The following is a 17,160-nucleotide window of genomic DNA, read 5'->3' on the forward strand; positions in this document are numbered from 1 at the left end:
TTTGCATGTATTTCTTTGTCAAAATAATGTTTATAGTTTTTCTGATCATAAAAGAAAAGAAAAATTTAATATATAAACTTATGAAGAATGTAGAAAAACATAAAGGAAAAATCACACAGGCATCAACATAGTTTCCCTTCTAGTCCTTTTTGCATGTATACATTTACATACATTTCAAGAAAACTGGTATCATAGTTAATATTCTGTTTGGTATCTTATTCTGTTAACTCATTGTGTCCTTTCACCACAGGACGAAATATTTTTAAACCATTAAAAAATTTCATTGTGTATTCCTACCACAATTTTTTCAATTTACTAATGAAGGATATTTAATATTTTCTGGATTTTCTCCATTATAAACTCTTTTTGGTTTTTCTTTTTTTTTTAAGTGTATTTATTTTGAGAGACAGAGCGAATGGGGGAGGGACAGAGAGAGAGGGAGAGAGAGAGAGAGACAGAGAGAGAGAGAGAATCCCAAGCAGGCTCCATGCTGCAAGCCTGGAGCTCAACATGGGGCTCAAACTCATGAACTGTGAGATCATGACCTGACCCCAAACCAACTGAGCCACCCAGGTGCTCCAATAAACTCTTTTTTGGTTTTTAAAATTAAATTTGAATGCCACTGGTATTTCACCATTATTCATAAAATTAGTTGTTTTTAAGATATACATTCTTTATCCTATTTAGGAGTATATTACTTCCTGGTATTCCTTGTTTACTAATAATTTGAAAATCAGAAATTGGTGTTGAGTATTTTATAGTGGCATTTTGCATTTTACCAGTTTCTCAGTCCAAAAATTTAAAGTCACTTGTGCCCTTTTTGTTTCTTTTAAAACTTCATATCCAGTAATCAGTAAATTTTGTCTATTTCAGCATACACATACAATCTGACCACTTCTCACCACCTCCTTCATCTAGATTATTAGAACAGCCTTCAGACCTTACCCTGCTTCTACCTTTAGCAGACTACATTCTGTTCTCCAACACAGTAACCAGAGTCATCCTTTTAAGATAGTCTGGCCATCCACTTTTTGCTTGCAATCTTTAGATGGATTTCCATTTTATTCCTTAGTCTACAAGGCTCTGTCTTTTATGCTTCCATTGCTTTGACTTGATCTTCTGCTACTGCCCATTTGCACATCCACCCAAATCATGTTTGTTTTTCTTAGTACATCAAATGAGATGCTGGCTCAGGGCCTTTCTACTTGCTATTAATTCTGCCTGGAATGCTTCTTTCCTTCATATCTACATAGCGAGCTTCTTCCTCTTCCTCTGGATTCCGTTTAAATGTCACCTCCGTGCAGCCTTCTCAGACCATCCAATTTAAAATTATAATTCCTATCATCCTTCCCTGCTTTACTTTTTCCACGTTTATCACAATCTAACATATTTTATCTTTTCTTTTTATCTGCATACTGCTTGTCTTTCTTCCATTGGAATGTAAGTTCTGTGAGGGCATCCTATGACACCTGTGACAGTATATGGCACATAGTAGACAGTCAACAGATCTGAACTGAGTTCAACCCAACTCAAATATTTGTTGAATAAATGACAATGTCATTGTTTTTTTTATGGGAGTGGAGTTACTGATGTGATGTATAATTAAATTTTATTGTATTAATTATTAATATTTTAATATTAAATATTTATTTGGGCACCTAGGTGGCTCATTCTGTTAAGCAACCAATTCTTGGTTTCAGTTCAGGTCATGATCTCTCATTTCCTGAGTTCAAGCCCCATGTCGGGCTCCACACTGACAGCATGGAGCCTGCTTGGGATTCTCTCTTTCTCCCTCTTTCTCCCCCTCCCCCTCTCACTCTCTCTGTCTCTCAAAATAAATAAATAAGTTAAAAAATTAAAAGAAAATGAAAATACACCTCTATGTTTATTGAAGCATTATAATAATAGCCACGGCATAGAAGAAACTTAAGTGTTCATCAATAGACACACAAATAAGGAAAATGTGGTATATCTATCTGTATATATATAGGTACACACACAGAGTTAAATATTACACAGCCGTACAAAAGGATGAGATCATACCAGTTGAGACAACAAGACTGGACCTAGAGGGTATTACACTAAGTTAAGTAAGTTAGACTGAAAAAGACAAATACCATATAATTCCACCTCCAAGTGGAATGTAAAAAGAAAAAAAATACAAATGAATAAACAAACAAAAAAGCAGAATCAGACCTATGAATACCGAAACAAACTGATGGTTGCCAGAGGCAAGGAGGGTGAGGGGTTGGTCAAAATAAGTGAGGGACAGTGGGAGATAACAGGCTTCCAGTTGTGGAATGAATAAGTCATGGGAATAAAAGGCACAGCATATAAGGAATACAGTCAAGGATATTGTAATAGCAATGTAACAGGACAGATGGTAACTGCTCTTGTGGTGAACAAAACATAACATATAAACTTCTCAAATCACTAAGTTGTATACCTCAGACTAATGTAACATTGTGTGTTAACTATACTCAAATTAAAAAGGGTAAAACAAATTTTTAAAGTACTTTTCCTGTGTTCCTAAGTCACGTTTGCCTTACAGTTTTCTTATTTGGTTCATTTTTTTAAAGAGTTTGATAACAAAGTCATTTTGGCTTTATAAAATGAAGTGGACAGTTTACCATCTTTTCCATTACTTCCCAAACAGTGCGTGTGCATGCATCATGACAATCATCTATTCGTTGAAAATATGAGAGGATATACTAGCAAAACCATTTGGCAATGAGGATTTTTTGAGAGCTAATTCTTTGATAACACTTTCCAATTTCTTTCACGGTTAATAATAGATTCAGGTTTTAAGATTTTTCAGGATTTATATGTTTCCAGAAGGGACCACTTCAGAGAAATGTTCTAATTTATATTTATATAATTGTTTTTGTTATCATCTTACATTTTAAATATCTCTCTACCCAGTGCTATATTCTTATTTTCATTAGCAGTTTTCTTTACATTATTTCATCTTTCTTTGTCTCTCTGAGATCTTTCAGAGGCTTCTCTATCTTATTGTTTTAAATAAAAATTGTAAAACAAAAGTTGTTTAAATTCTATTACTGATCTATTAATCTAACAAAAGTAAAAATCTACTTAAAATTCAATATAAGTAGGGACTGTACATACTATTCTGAACTGTCCCCATAAATTAATAAAGTATTGTCCATTTAATACAATAGTCCATTTGACTATTATCTAAAGTCAAAACCACATAATTTCATGTAGATTTTCTTACAGATATTGTGTTAACCCACTCATCATTTTTAGTTTTTCCTCATCTGGGTTTCTAGCCTTGAGATTACAAGGAGTTCTCCTTCCTTTCCAGATTTCCTCAGTAAGTTTTTTTCTGAACTTTTATTCCCCATTTCCCATTCTGTTTTCAATTCCCCTTTCCATGACTTTTATCCAGACCCATCTGTTTCTTCTCCTTTTCCTTTGGACTGTCTAATATTATATCTTAACACCCATGATTCCAAGTATTAATATCTTGACTAGCAGAGTTTACCTTATCGGAAGTTGTTTTTGAAACACAGGCTTCTGTGAAAGCATCGTAGCGTCTTTGAAACTGTTGCCATCTTGAGTACCTACTTAGTTCAAAGCAGGTACTAAACACTGAGTGAGGAGACGATGTTATGTTTCTTCTGAATTATAGCAATAACCCTTGGGTATTCTTTTTTTTTTAATTTTTTAATGTTTATTTTTGACAGAGAGAGTGAGTAAGCAGGGGAGGGGCAGAGAGAGGGAAGCAGAGAATCCCAAGCGGGCTCCACAGTGTCAGCATAGAGCCTGACACAGGGCTTGAACTCACAAACCATGAGATCAGGGCCTGAGCTGAAATCAAGAGTCAGACACTCTCAACCAACTGAGCCACCTAGGTGCCCCTAACCCTTGAGTATTCTTACTGCTAGTCTTCTACCTTCCAATTCTCCCTATGTCTCTCACCCCCCTGCCACTCCCCATCCTCTAGCTGCAGTGATCTTTCTTAAGCTCTAAAATACATGTAGTACATTTAATGTCATTGACTGTCAGGCCCTCATTTGCCGGTTGGAACTGTCTGCAGCCTCTCTGAATGTGTAATACCTTAAGGAAAATGGATTTTATTATGTTTTTGCTCTACCTTCAGCTCAAGTTCATCTTTTCCCTCAGAACTCCTATAATCTCGGTATTTATATTTTTATTACTGAATGTACCACAGTCACCTTGTATCTTTTGAATGCCTTTCTCCTTGACTAAATGATAGCCTTACTAAGGGCCGGGAGCATCTCATCTCTTCTCTCCTTTTGATTCCCATGGAATTTTGTGAAATGTAGTCATTCAGCAAGTGTTTTATCACGGAGCTGAATGTTTTGCCAAACAATCAGACATATTGCTCTGACTAGATAGATTGCCAAGAACAGATTAACTCTGGCTGTGAAATCAAGGTAGATATTGATAAGCAGAGAGATCTAGGAGGGTGAGGTTGGAGAGAGGCGCCAGCGTTGACATAAATGCCAGAGCCTGGAGCGATGTTTTCCTTTTGGGCACAAGGTGGCAGAATATGCCCATTTGAATCATTGCATAAAAGGCAGCTTTGTGAGGCTGAAATTTTCTGCCCTATTTTGGAAATCTATGTTTGTTTAAAAAAAAAAAAAAGAGAAGCAGTGCAGCTTGTTGGCTGAAACCTGTATTTGGATATAGCGCAAACCACAGTCTGACTGCAGGCTGTGGTCCTGAATCGCTGGTCCTTTAGTTTTGGGCTAAGCCCTCTATGTCAGGATCCCATAGCACTGCATCGAGGATGTTGAAACATTCTGAGTTTCCCTTAAATGGATGAAGAAAATCTGAACATTGTCAGTGTTTGAAATGAATATGCATATATACCGAAGCTTGGTGAGAGAAAGCAAAATTCATCCAGAGAATTGAAACATACAATTTCTCCACTAGATAGCAGACTGACGAACTTTGGAAACTCCTGCCTCTAATAACCCACCCAAAGAAAACCTTTGTTTTCTCTATCAGTTCATTTTTTTTCTTTACAATGCCAACTGTTTTTCATGTGATCAGACCATTTGCATGTAAAAGTCTGATATAATCTGGGATATAATTAAAAAGTTGATTTTGGGGCACCTGGGTGGCTCAATAGGTTAAGTGTATGATTTTGGCTCAGGTCATGATCTCACCGTTTGTGGGTTTGAGCCCCATGTCAGGCTCTGTGCTGACAGCTCAGAGCCTGGAGCCTGCTTCAAATTCTGTGTGTGTCTCTCTCTCCCTCTCCCCCCCCCCTCTCTGCCCTGCCCCCTCTCAAAAATAAACATTTAAAAAGTATATTTCAATTCATTTATCTGCAAATTAAATTCTGATATAGTTTTCTTCATTCATTAATTGCTTCCAGTTTGTGTGTGTGTGTGTGTGTGTGTGTGTGTGTGCATACACCAAAATTGTCTTTTATGTAAAAAAAAAAAAGAAAAGCAAAGTGCTAGATATAGTTTATTCTGGGATTCTGATGTGACTAATTTATTAGATGGTACATTAACTCTTTCCATTGATATTGATTTATGTTATGCTTAGAATTCTGACGGAGAATAAATGACAGAAAATATATAATCATTGTTTTCAGGTTCTACTTTCAGGTTCTCTTTCTTGCTGTGTGTGTGTGTGTGTGTTGTGTGTGTGCATGCATGTGTATATATATGGGTGTGTATATATCCACACACACACATATTTGTATATGTGCATGAATATATACACATACTCTCTCCATTTGTGTCTATATATGCATACATTCATATATTATATGTATCTATTGTTGTGTTATATGGCAGTACAGTGAATATTTAAGAATAAAGAGCCTAGAGCCTGGCTGTCAGTATACAAATCCTAGTTTACTAGTTGGAACACCTACTAACAGTTCTATGCCCCCAGTTTCCTCATCTGTAAAATGGGGATAGTAATGGTACCCATTACAATAGAATGATTGTGCAGATTAAAAGATTTAACAGAGCATGGCACATGCTATTATTATTTGTATGTGGAGAATCTGATTTATTCCATAGCTTATATTGCAACTTTTATTTAGTAAGAAACTGCCTTCTATCAACCTAATATGCAGTTTAGATTTTTTGAAGGCACCATAATGATGTATTGACATTGATGTTTTTCACTTGTGTTATATAGAGAATGTATAGTCATGGTTTCTGCTGTGGGGGAACTTACATCTTCAAGAGACAAGAGAAGTAATAGGCACCTTTTTCTTTCTTCTACCTCTTCTCACTGAGAAGAATGTCAGAACGCAGAGGTATATCAACTATGAATTCTGTCACAGACTCTGAGTCTGGAGTTCTCTTTTGTCCAGCAAGAGAACAGATGCAGAATTGAATATAAAATCTGTCCAGAGAATTGAAACATACAATTTCTCCACTAGATAGCAGACTAGGACTGATGAACTTTGGAATGTCTGAGAGAAGACAAGAGCCCCAAACACGAGTTTCATCTCCATATTTATTGAGCTCACAAGATATTGCCCATGTGGTGAACGTGGAAAAAAAAAAAGATTTTACACGTGCGGACGTGAGAAAACAATCAGACAGTAATCATTAACTTGTGTGTGTAAGAAGGAAAGGGTCTGGGAGGCTAGTGGAGTTTGTGATCAAAGTACAATAGTATATTGGCATCAGATGGACAGTAATTTCCTGCAGGTGATATAACAAGTTACTCGTGATCTCCTTACAATCTCTCGCTAGCTAACCTTGGTTGCTTTTGCCCCGTGGTGACGGCTTTCTGCCCTAAGCTTTTTTCTAACCCACTTATGTAAGTAGAACCTATTTCCCCACAGAATTCAATTCAGCTATCAATAACCAAAGAAGAAGGAGGAGAAGAGGAAGAAGAGTTGCTAAAGAAGAGAATTGTTTTATTCACAGAACAAGCACTCTGGAGGTAGGAAGCTGATGGAGCTGGTATCTCTGTGATTATTTTGTCCTTTTGTGTTAGAAAACCTACACTTCTCCGGTGTGTCTGTTTTACTGTCACACTTCTACCACACTCACGATTCTTTTCGCATGAAATATGTGGGTTTTCCCCCCACAATAAGCACTTCTGTGACACCAGCTATGTGTCCTACAATTTATCTCAATTCTGACACTATCTACCCAGAGATCCATCAGATCCCACAGGTTAAGGCCTTGGTTCCATAACACTCTCCCCCTCCCCAATTCAGATGCCAATTTTCAAGTCCATGTTGTTACCCATGCTTCTCACCTCTTGATTATAAATCAGAGTTTTTCCTACAAACCCCTCACTGGGTTTGGTTAATTTGCTAGTTCAGCTCACAGCATTCAAGAAAACAGTTTACTTGCTGTTGACCAGTTTATTATAAAAGAACATGATAAAGGACATCGATGAACATCCAGATAGAGGAGAGGTGAAGAATTAAGTTTGTGGGGACGGACACAGACCTTCCATGTCTTCTCCAGGTAGGCTATCTCCTGTCACCTCCATGTGTTCATCAACCTGAGAGCTCTGTGAACACCATACTTTTGAGGTGTTTATAGATAGAGGCTTCATCATCATAACTATTAACTCCATTTCCTGCCCCTTTTCCTTCTCTGGAGAATGAGTAGGGGGTAGTGGGGGGAGGACTGAAAATTTCAAGCTTTTAGTCTAGTCTTTCTGATGACCAGCCCCTATTCAGGAGTCCACTGAGAATCACCTCATTAAAACAAAAGGCTGAGGAAATTGCAAGGTATTTAGAACTCTGTGTCAGGAACCAGCGTCAAAGACCAAATATTAGAACAAAACTATCTCCTAGTGCTTTTAGGAAATTTCAAGGGTTTTAGGAATTCCATGCCAGGAACTGGGGGCAGAGACCAATATGTATATTTTCTGCTATCTCATGCCTTTTCTTCATGGTCACAAAATGGCCTTTGCATCTCCAAACATCATGTTAATGTCAAGCAAAGGAGACTAGGGTAAGAAAGGAGGAAGCATGGTACTAGCTGTATAAGCTTTTCTTATCAGGAAGAGCAAAAGCCTTCCAGAATTCCACATCCCTCCCTTACCAGGTGGCTTGGGTCGAATTTCCAGAACAATGTCATAAGGCCATTAGCTGGGAAAGCATCTATATGAAAGATTGGGAAAGCAAAATAGGCTGGAAATGATTTATGCATCTGCCAAAGTAAGTTTTTGTCTAGGCTTTGCATTTGTCCTCTCCTCAGATTGTCCCCGTTCCTCTCTGCACCCCATCCCCTTCTTTGTCTGGAAGGAGGTAGAACTAATAAAAGTGATAACGTGGAAATTTGTTTCAGGAGCTAAAATTTGCCTTATAAGAAGTTATAAATGTACAACAGAGGAAGGGAGTGTAGAGAGACGTGAAGCAGGGTATCTTCGCTGGAGCAGAGGAAGAAGGAAATGCTGGCATAAGCACAGTGGGATTCGGGAAAATGGTTGAGATTTACTCAAGGGATTAACTTCATAACACTGCCTTTGCCAGAAACCGAACTAATCTTGTTGCCTCTGAAATGAAGCACCACAGACAGCAGACTTTCTTATAGATTATTTAATTACAGATTATCATAGGAGAGAGATTGTTGATTTTCATATCTATAGAGCAAACAACAAAGGAAGGCTTTTGTGACACTCACAAACCATTTTTAAATGACTCCTATTCCACAAATCCTTAATTTTTCTTCTTTAAGAAAAGCGTCATAACTTTGAATTTTTTACTGTGACCATTATGATAACAATAAATCTCATGAGGAGGCCAGGTTTCTTGGCTTACTCAATTGTCCGCTCTGCCCTTCCTCATCTGGTCTGCTCTCAGGTGACTCTCCTTTTTCGTCCCATCATAGATGACTAGGTATTTGAACTTTCATCCTGCTGGAAACTTCTAGTGGGCTAGTCACCATCACTCTCACTGGAACTGCCACTGTCAGATGAGTCACTACTGTCATGCTTTCTAGGAGGGCTAAACCTTCTACTGGAATGGGGTTTTCTGTAACCCCAGGAGCCTTTTCTTTGTGGCACACCCTTATTCCGTGTAGAATTTTGTCTGTGGGGAACATAATGATTTCTTCTGCTGTGTGTTATTATAGTCCCCTCATTATTGAGGCCATTATGGGAACCTATTTCATTTTTAATTTCATTATCTAGATCTCGAGAAGGAACAAGCCGGCCCTGACTTTTGCCCTTACTGGGAAATCTTTGTTTTTCATTTGAGATTGCTTGATTCCTATTAGAATGCTCTGTGCCTTTTCTACTAGTACCTTTGCCATTTTTTGGAATTTCATTATAATTAGTACTTTCAGCTATATCACTACTGCCTTCTTTTTTTTTCTCTTTTGAGGGTGGATGAGGGTAATGAAACTCTACTTTTCCTTGGTGAGCATTTTGGCTGCTGGCATCTACTCTGTTTCCTTCTTTTCCAGGGAGTTCCTTAAAGTTGGTGCTACTTATGATGTCATTGCTGCCCTCCACTACTAGGCTTACATCAGCTGTGTTTGCTTCTTTCCTTGTTTCATCCCTGGTTCCAATGGTATTTCTGCCATTTTCTTCTTTTTCTGGGATCTCATTGTAACCTGGTCCTCTTGCATCGGCTTCACTCGGGCCAGAAAACTCTGTTTGAATATCTGCACCTTTTAGGTCAGGACCAATAGGTTCCTCTTTACCAGAAACGTCCTTAAAAGGTTGACCATCTCCACTGAAAGGAGAGATATCATTGTCCCCCCTCCCTTGAAGATCTGGGTAACCACTGCCTTCAAAATCACTGGGGATTTTTTTGAGTTTTGGGAGCTGTTTTGAATAGTCAGTGTTGTATTGAGTAAGGCGTGTGCTTTTGCTTTTAACTGGAATGTTCTGAGCTTGGGGATCTCTTTGATAATTCTTCCTATCTTTTGAGGGGACTTTAACATAGTTCACACTTGCTGGGATTTTGCTTAGAACATTTCTGTGTTGGTTCTCTTTGTTTTCTTCTGCCAAGAGTTCAGTCACAGTCCCTGGCTCCATTATATGTTGCATATTATTTCTAATAAGAGCTGTACCATATTCTTCTTGGTCACGTAGTTTGCTGATAGCATTGTCTCCATCATCAACCCCATTATTCCCAGTGGATTCAGGATAAATGTATCTCTTTTGGTCACTGTGGGCATTTTCTTTGTTATTAATAGTATCATCTTCATTTGTTGCCTGTCTGTTTTCAAAAGGAGTTTGGGTTTTGCTACTTTGATTATTTTCATTGGCTCCAACAATGGACAAGCTTTTCTCTCTTTCCTGGACAATGTTTTCTTTAGGTGCTGGTTCTTGATTTCTTCTTTTACCAGAATTGTGATGAGCAATACTGTCTTTCTTCTTTTCTTCCTGCTAAAGTGTAATTTTCAACATAAAGTATTATTTTATGTTAAATTTTAAAAATTTAGTAATTCTTAGGCAATTTAAAAAGAATTACCCACCACATACTTAAAAGAAAGACTATTAACTCAATAGAGGTTTGTTGGTAGAGATAATTCTGGAATGGCCAAAGTAAGTTTCATGGACAAAGAATGAGCAGGGCTGGAAGGATGGGTAGGATCCAGATATATGGTAGGAAAGCAGGGAGAATATTTTAAGAATAAGTGGCACATTTAAATGTTTGGAAATAGGAAACATCTGAAAGATAATACGAATAAAACTGTGGTTTGATATAGAAATTCTAAAGAAACGAATAAGAAATAAATTTGGAAATGTAGATTAGGTCCTGATTTTGAAGGAGGACCTGAATTTAAGGAGCATATGCTTCAAGAGCGGTCCTCCTCAAACATAGAGACATAATTGATAAAATAAAAGAAATTGAAACCATAGCTAAAATTTCAATGACAACATTGTTTGTTGTTGAGACAAAGACAGATATTTAGACTAAAAGTGAAAAGTTCACTATTAAAATTTTTATGAGTACTGCACCAAATATTAAGATGTTTAAATGCAAATTGGTTATAGCAATATTTTTAGCCAAAAAAAGTCCTCATCTTGTGACTAGTAAGTCATTGCAAGTGAAATGTAGTTCATGTTTTAAAAAATAATTATTCTTTCTCTCTGCTCTTGCCCTGGTCTTCAGAGGTATTTATCTGCCTAAAGGAAGATTTTCTTTTCATTTTTTTTTCTCCTTGTTTTCAGAAAATAGACAAATAGATGAATCTAGGTGATACTAAGTTTTTGACATTCAAAGAATTTTCAGTGTTCCAAACCCAGTCATTGTCAGAAAAAAGGATTCATTAATTTTCTTTTCTTCCCTGCTTGTCATGCAATAAGCCAAATTGGATAGTCTAGATCAATAGTTCTCAAATTTAGCATTTATCAGAACCATTTGGAAGGCTTACTAAAACAAATATTGTTGAAACCAATGGCCAGAGTTTCCTGGAGTGGGGCTCTAGAATTTGCATTTAATGATATTGCCCAGCTGATGTTGATAGCTGCTGGTCTGTAGACCACATTTGAGAACTACAGTTCTAGATCATAAAGTTTAAGTAATGGAGATCTGGACAAGGAATGTCCCTGAATGATAACAGAATGAAAGGAGAAAGTGGAGAAGAAAAATAAAGTGTTTATCCATATATCTCAATTTATCCTTCTTTTGGGGAAGTCTGCAAAGATGCTGCTTCATAGGCTGTATTTAACCAACCTGGGGTGCAGCTCAGTTGCAATAAGCTTGGCAGAACAAGGTGGTCAAAAAGAGGGGCTGAGATCAACTTTGCCCATGCCACTCAACAGTTTCCCTGTGGCACAGGCTAGATATGGAAGCATCTGCAAGTCTGTTCAGGAGCTTTCCAGAAGGTGTCACTGTGGAGGGAATGAGGTGACTCTAAAAGGAGCAATGTAGATGGAGCATACACATTATGGACAAAAGTGAGACATACTCAGACATAGAGGGGTCTAAGCCAAGAGAGGCTGAAACACTACTGGGCCCCAAATAAGACTGTACTATACTGATCCTAAGCGATGGTAGCCAGAGACTTCATCTTAGGATACAAGCAGGGTAGGAAGCACACAAGTGGTCAAGCAGCATTGCCCACGCATGTCTGAGGATTCCACGTCTTTCCCTCCACTATGGTGTTACCCATGTGTGTTCATATGGTATATGGTATGTAGGGGGTATGTATGTAAGCCATATCCTACTGTCTCATATGCCTGTATGCCACCTTAGAAAAGGAGGGAGAGTGAGGATCTGAATGTTTTTATCCAAAAGAAACTAAAATACTTACTTAAAGAACTATTACAGTGATTTAATAACCTTAAGTTTAAGCAGGTTGAATTGAAATTAATTTCTGCATGCTCCCTCCCCCCTTCCATTAACTCATGGGTAGGAGCTCTTGAGCAACAGAGCAATGATAGATGAAACAAATAACATACTTTCTCTTCACCTCAAAATCGTAGCGTAAGATAAAATTGACAACACCATGACATAGGCCTTTGAACTGGTAAGTAATACAAAATGAAGAATAAGAGATATTTATTGAGGGGCTGGAACATGTAAGAAATTGGGCTGAGTGCCACATGTTCTAAGCAATACCTGATGACTTATGGAATGGCAGAGACAATAGTCCTGTAGGGGCATAGAGGGTGGGGGTTGGAGGAGTGGGGGAGGGACCTCATTTCCAACTGGGGCTCTCACAGACTTACAAAGTGCTGGAGATCTGTAGAGCCTGAGTCTCTAGGGCAAAGAATTTGGATTTATTTTGCAGAGAATGAAGAGCTAGTGAAGACTTATGAGCAAGGGACTAACAATAAAAATCAGCGTTTAGGAGGAACAGCAGTAAGAAAGAACAGTTAGGAGGATGCTGCAATGCCCACACCTGAGATACAATCACTTGGATTAGGGTAATGCCAGATGAAAACATTACAAAGAAAAAACCTTCTGTTGGTGCCCAAATAGAGGAAAGGTTAATAACGATAATGGGCTGCAGTATTGATCTGTAAAAATGAAGACAAGAGAAAAAGATACTGGCTTTACTTTTAGACATATTGGTGTTGTGAGAATGTAGAACCTGAGCTTGAAAAAGCAATATTCAGTTGGAGATAGGCATCACAGCCGTTCAGGGTCACCTAGTATCAGTCCTTCCTGGCTTCATGACCTATGGTCAGCTGTTCCCTCCTTGAACACTTTTTGGGCTAACTGCTTGTTATGTTTTGTGTGAGATCTTTTCATTTATATTCTAATTTTCATTATATTCTATTTTTTCAAGTTTTTTTTAACCTGCAACTAGTAACTAGTATTTCTTTTTTTCCTAAAACAATAATGATTAATTTATTTCCTTTCATGTGCAAACTTTCTAATGTTTTGAAAAGTTAAGATTTCCTCCAAACTCACTGCTTTCTCTTCTCCAAGTTGACACTTGCAATTGTCAATTATTAGGTCACTATGTTCAGTCCTGTCATCTTACCGTGGATCTCCTTTAGCCTGTGGGGTCCCAAACAACCCCAGACTCTGATATAGCCTGAGCAGCCCAGAGCACACAGCATCTAGTAGATTCCTTGCCCTGGCAGCAGCCCTGTTTTTACTAATGCAGCTTAATTTTGTCTCTCCCGCCCCCTTTTTTTGGCCACCACTTCAGTCTGTTGGCTCTTGTTGAGCATGTGGACATTTTCTTGGATGTATTAACTAAATATGTGAAAATACATGAGAACTCCCAGTTGGAGGAAAACAGTGTAGTCAGCTGGAAGCTTGCCCTCACAGAGCAAATGTGTAGGGAAGATAAAGGACATCGAAAGCCCACATTCAGGGAAGCCAGGGTAATGGGGAATCACATTTAGTGAAACAGGAGGCAAGAGGTGCCAAATGGTCTTTCTTGATCCCTCAGCCAAGCACTCATTGAGAGTAGGTACACTATGCAAAGAGCACGGGTATTTAAGATTTTTCTATGAGGAAAAAACACAATAGAAACAAACTTTATAGTGGATTATTTCTGGATAAAAAGTACTTTAAACATTTGACTTATTTTAAATCATTGAGTCTTAGTTTTACGTGGACATTTATATTTTCCTTTGCAATCAAGTTCATTTGCTCATTGTGAATATAGCTATTTGAGTTAAACATGTGCATTAGCAAATCAACAAATTATAATAATCTCTTCTTATTTTTTTTCTCTCCCTACTGTGCATGGGAAGTTTTGTTTTCTTTTTGGTGCTATCAAGCTTTAAAAACAGTAGCAGGTATACTAATTGTGTGCATTTCACAAAAGACTGAATAGAGTTCTTTTATAAATGAAAACATGAAACAACTTTTAAACTGTGGAATGTGACGGTCAATCATTTTTACATTTGTTATGTTAAATGACTTCTGGTTGCATCACTGACCACATGATGGTTCTTGTATCAGTGGGCTGGAGATTTTCTATGCTCTGCTTTTCTCTCTCCATTCCCCGGTTCATAGTATTCTTTTTGTGGAGTTTTGTGGAGAGTGTCCTCTATCACCTACTTGTTTGCTCAAATTCTACTCATCCTCCAAGGCCCAGCTCCATTATGTCCATTACATAGCTTTCCTTAAACACCAGGCTAGGAACTGATCTTTTTCTACTCCAAGTCCCTAGAAGCATGGTTTTGGGGGTACTATTCCCACAGCACTTTGCATATTCTGTCTTGAGTTATAATGACTTTTATGAGCGCCTTTTTTTTTCTTGTCTAACTCTAAGTTCCTGGAGAGAAAGCGTTAACTTTTCTCAATTATTTTATCTCACATAGTGTCTTGCACAACAGGAAGAGCTCAACATATATTGATTACCACAAATAAGTTTCAATTTACTCCATATAACAAATGTAACAGGCAGTTAGTTTTAGAGATGCCATCTAAAGAATAACGAGCAGAACAAAATAACATTCTGAATAGAAACTACTACTTTCATGAGAAACGAAACCAGATTTGGAAACAGTAAATAGTCCTTTTGCTGATGGCATTTTAAGCTGTTTCCAGCTCTTTGGCCAATGAATCTGCAAGAAGGGACTGAATGAAAAGAATTATTGTCCCACTCCAGGGACAAGGCCCTTATTCTTTCTTTTCCAAGCATCCTGACCCAGATGGAGTTGTCAGTGGAATGAATTTAAGGGGAACTAAAGCATGTCACTCTTTAGTCTAAAATGATTTCTCCAATAGCCATCTAACCTCACCATTGGAGCATATGATAGAATATGCTCAGAAACTTTCCTTATAAAAGACCAGGTGTTACTCAGAAGCAATAAGAAAAAGGCACAGGCATTGGGGGTCCACATTACCACATCTGCAGGGGTAGGTCCCAAAGCAGGGCAGGATTTGGGCCAGGGCAGGAGTGAACCATCTGTGTCAGGAAAGCTCTGGAACACAGAGTTCTATAGCAGAGATGCTTAAGGAGCCAGGGACTGTGGGAAAAGGACGAAGGCACCAGCCACAGACAGAAACCCAGAGTAATCAAAAGTAAACTTGTCTCCTGTATGGTTTTCCCCTAGGGTTTGTCCAGAGTTTGGCGCATGATAAGGAACTTCACTCAGAGATTGAGCTTACCTTTATGTCAGTGTGATTTTTCCTCCCAGAAGATGTGTATACATACTTAAACATGTAATACCCATGTTTCTCATGGTGGCCTTTATACGTTATCTACAAAGACATAACATTATATTAAGATGTGTTTATATCATATTAAGTTTTCTGGTTCTCTTTTTGGTTGTACAAGACATTCTTTAACTTAGGTGAAGTCAAATTCTGCCTCTGACAAATGGTAGTGCTTCTTATAACCATAGGAGAGCATGTATCAGCCAGCTTCTAAGGATAAAACTTGTCCCTTTCTTTTCTACATGCCTGTAAATCTGTTTTCCCTAAGGATGACTATCAACTGCTTTCTCTCTCTCTCTCGCAGGGTGTATTAATTTTATTACCAAATTTCAATGGAAATGGAGTCTTTGGAAATATTTTTAGGTGGAGGGCCTTGTAAGGATTAGGAGAAATGCAGGTTTTACAGTATTCATGTCTGATATCTAACTGGAAAAACTCACAGCATGAACATTCAGGCTCTCTTATGTTTGCAGCATTTGCCTTTGTAATTTTCAGCTGAGATAAAGGACAGAAGATTGTTAGGTCCTAGAACAGAATTTTCTGAGACTGCTGTGAGAAACCATGGTAGGCTGCAATTTGGTGACATGAAATGCTGAGGGTACTTGTTTAATTTTCTGGATGCATATGGACAACTAACCCCACATAAACATAAGATTTGTTAACTCCCCGCCCTTTGCTTTCTCCCTCATTTGTTGTTTTGTTCTCATGTACGTGTGTGGGGAAAATGGTTTGCTAATAATACACCAGAAGTCTTACTCACTTCTCCCTCTGAAGAAAGAAATCACAGTGAAGAGAAACAAATCCCAATTCAGAATGTTTCTCTCTTCTATCACACATTGTGTGAATTAAATGCCAAAATTACGTTGTATAATTTTGCATCTGCGTTCTAAGTGCGCAAGAATATTTTGACAGTTAAAAATTTCCTCTCATGACTTTTTTCTTTACAGAGTTGAAATAGGTTTATTTGAGAAGAATAATTCTGTTTACCCTCTGTTCTTCCACACAGTCTTCCTTAGTTTTCTCAGTCTGTGGTTGAAATGTCTGGAAGGGAACAAAAAATAAAACTTCACCAAACATTCATTCTTTCATCCACTTGTGCACACAATAATTGTCTCATTTATTTTTCTCTGACTGGGTTGTACTATTCAGTGTGGAAAATCATTCCAACCAAAGAAGATGCATACATTACAGTCATATTTATGTTAGTCCTTGCAGAAGAGGGAGCCCATATTCCTCCTCCAGAGGGAGACAAGGCCATCTCCATTATAGAACCATATTCAGGCACAGGAGCATTGCCAGGCTGGGGGAGGGGTGCCACTCCAGATGTGGAAGCATGGATGTCTCTGATATCAACTGAAAAAGAAGTTTTCACTGGCACATGGAGAGTTGTTCAGTATCAGTGAACCGAAATCAGAATCTGATAATGTGGATTGTATGTGTGTATTGATTGTATAAGTTTAGTAATTGCTGTATGAACAAAGAACTGATGTTGCTAATGGTCCAGCAAGAGTAAAACCATAGCCCTGTATGTAAGGGTTAGGATCACACCCAGGAATGGGACTTTGTTGTTGCCAGTCACCTGAGCAGAGATTTCTTTCAGGGAAAGGAAAATGCAATGGCCTATGTATCGGGACAAATAC

At 38.0% G+C, this 17,160-nt stretch overlaps 1 protein-coding gene across 1 annotated transcript; it reads right to left on the bottom strand.

Annotated features, from left to right (window-relative positions):
- Positions 1 to 8,287: 8,287 nt before the first annotated feature.
- On the bottom strand, positions 8,288 to 15,544 carry MEPE (matrix extracellular phosphoglycoprotein). Its single transcript, XM_027064454.2, has 2 exons — positions 15,473 to 15,544; positions 8,288 to 10,329 (listed from the first exon to the last, which is right to left on the bottom strand). The coding sequence occupies exons 1-2, from the start codon at positions 15,524 to 15,526 to the stop codon at positions 8,869 to 8,871; spliced, it is 1,515 nt and encodes a 504-aa protein (XP_026920255.2). The 5' UTR covers positions 15,527 to 15,544; the 3' UTR covers positions 8,288 to 8,868.
- Positions 15,545 to 17,160: the final 1,616 nt, after the last annotated feature.

Source organism: Acinonyx jubatus, chromosome B1 (genome assembly GCF_027475565.1).
Source record: "Acinonyx jubatus isolate Ajub_Pintada_27869175 chromosome B1, VMU_Ajub_asm_v1.0, whole genome shotgun sequence".
NCBI lineage: Eukaryota > Metazoa > Chordata > Mammalia > Carnivora > Felidae > Acinonyx > Acinonyx jubatus.

Bases quoted from the DNA above. Each gene is read 5' to 3' on its own strand.
- MEPE (XM_027064454.2), bottom strand. From the start codon at position 15,526: ATGTTTAAGTATGTATACACATCTTCTGGGAGGAAAAATCACACTGAC. The intron at 10,330-15,472 runs GTAAGCTCAATC...ATTACACTTTAG, and splicing joins AAAATCACACTGACATAAAG to CAGGAAGAAAAGAAGAAAGA.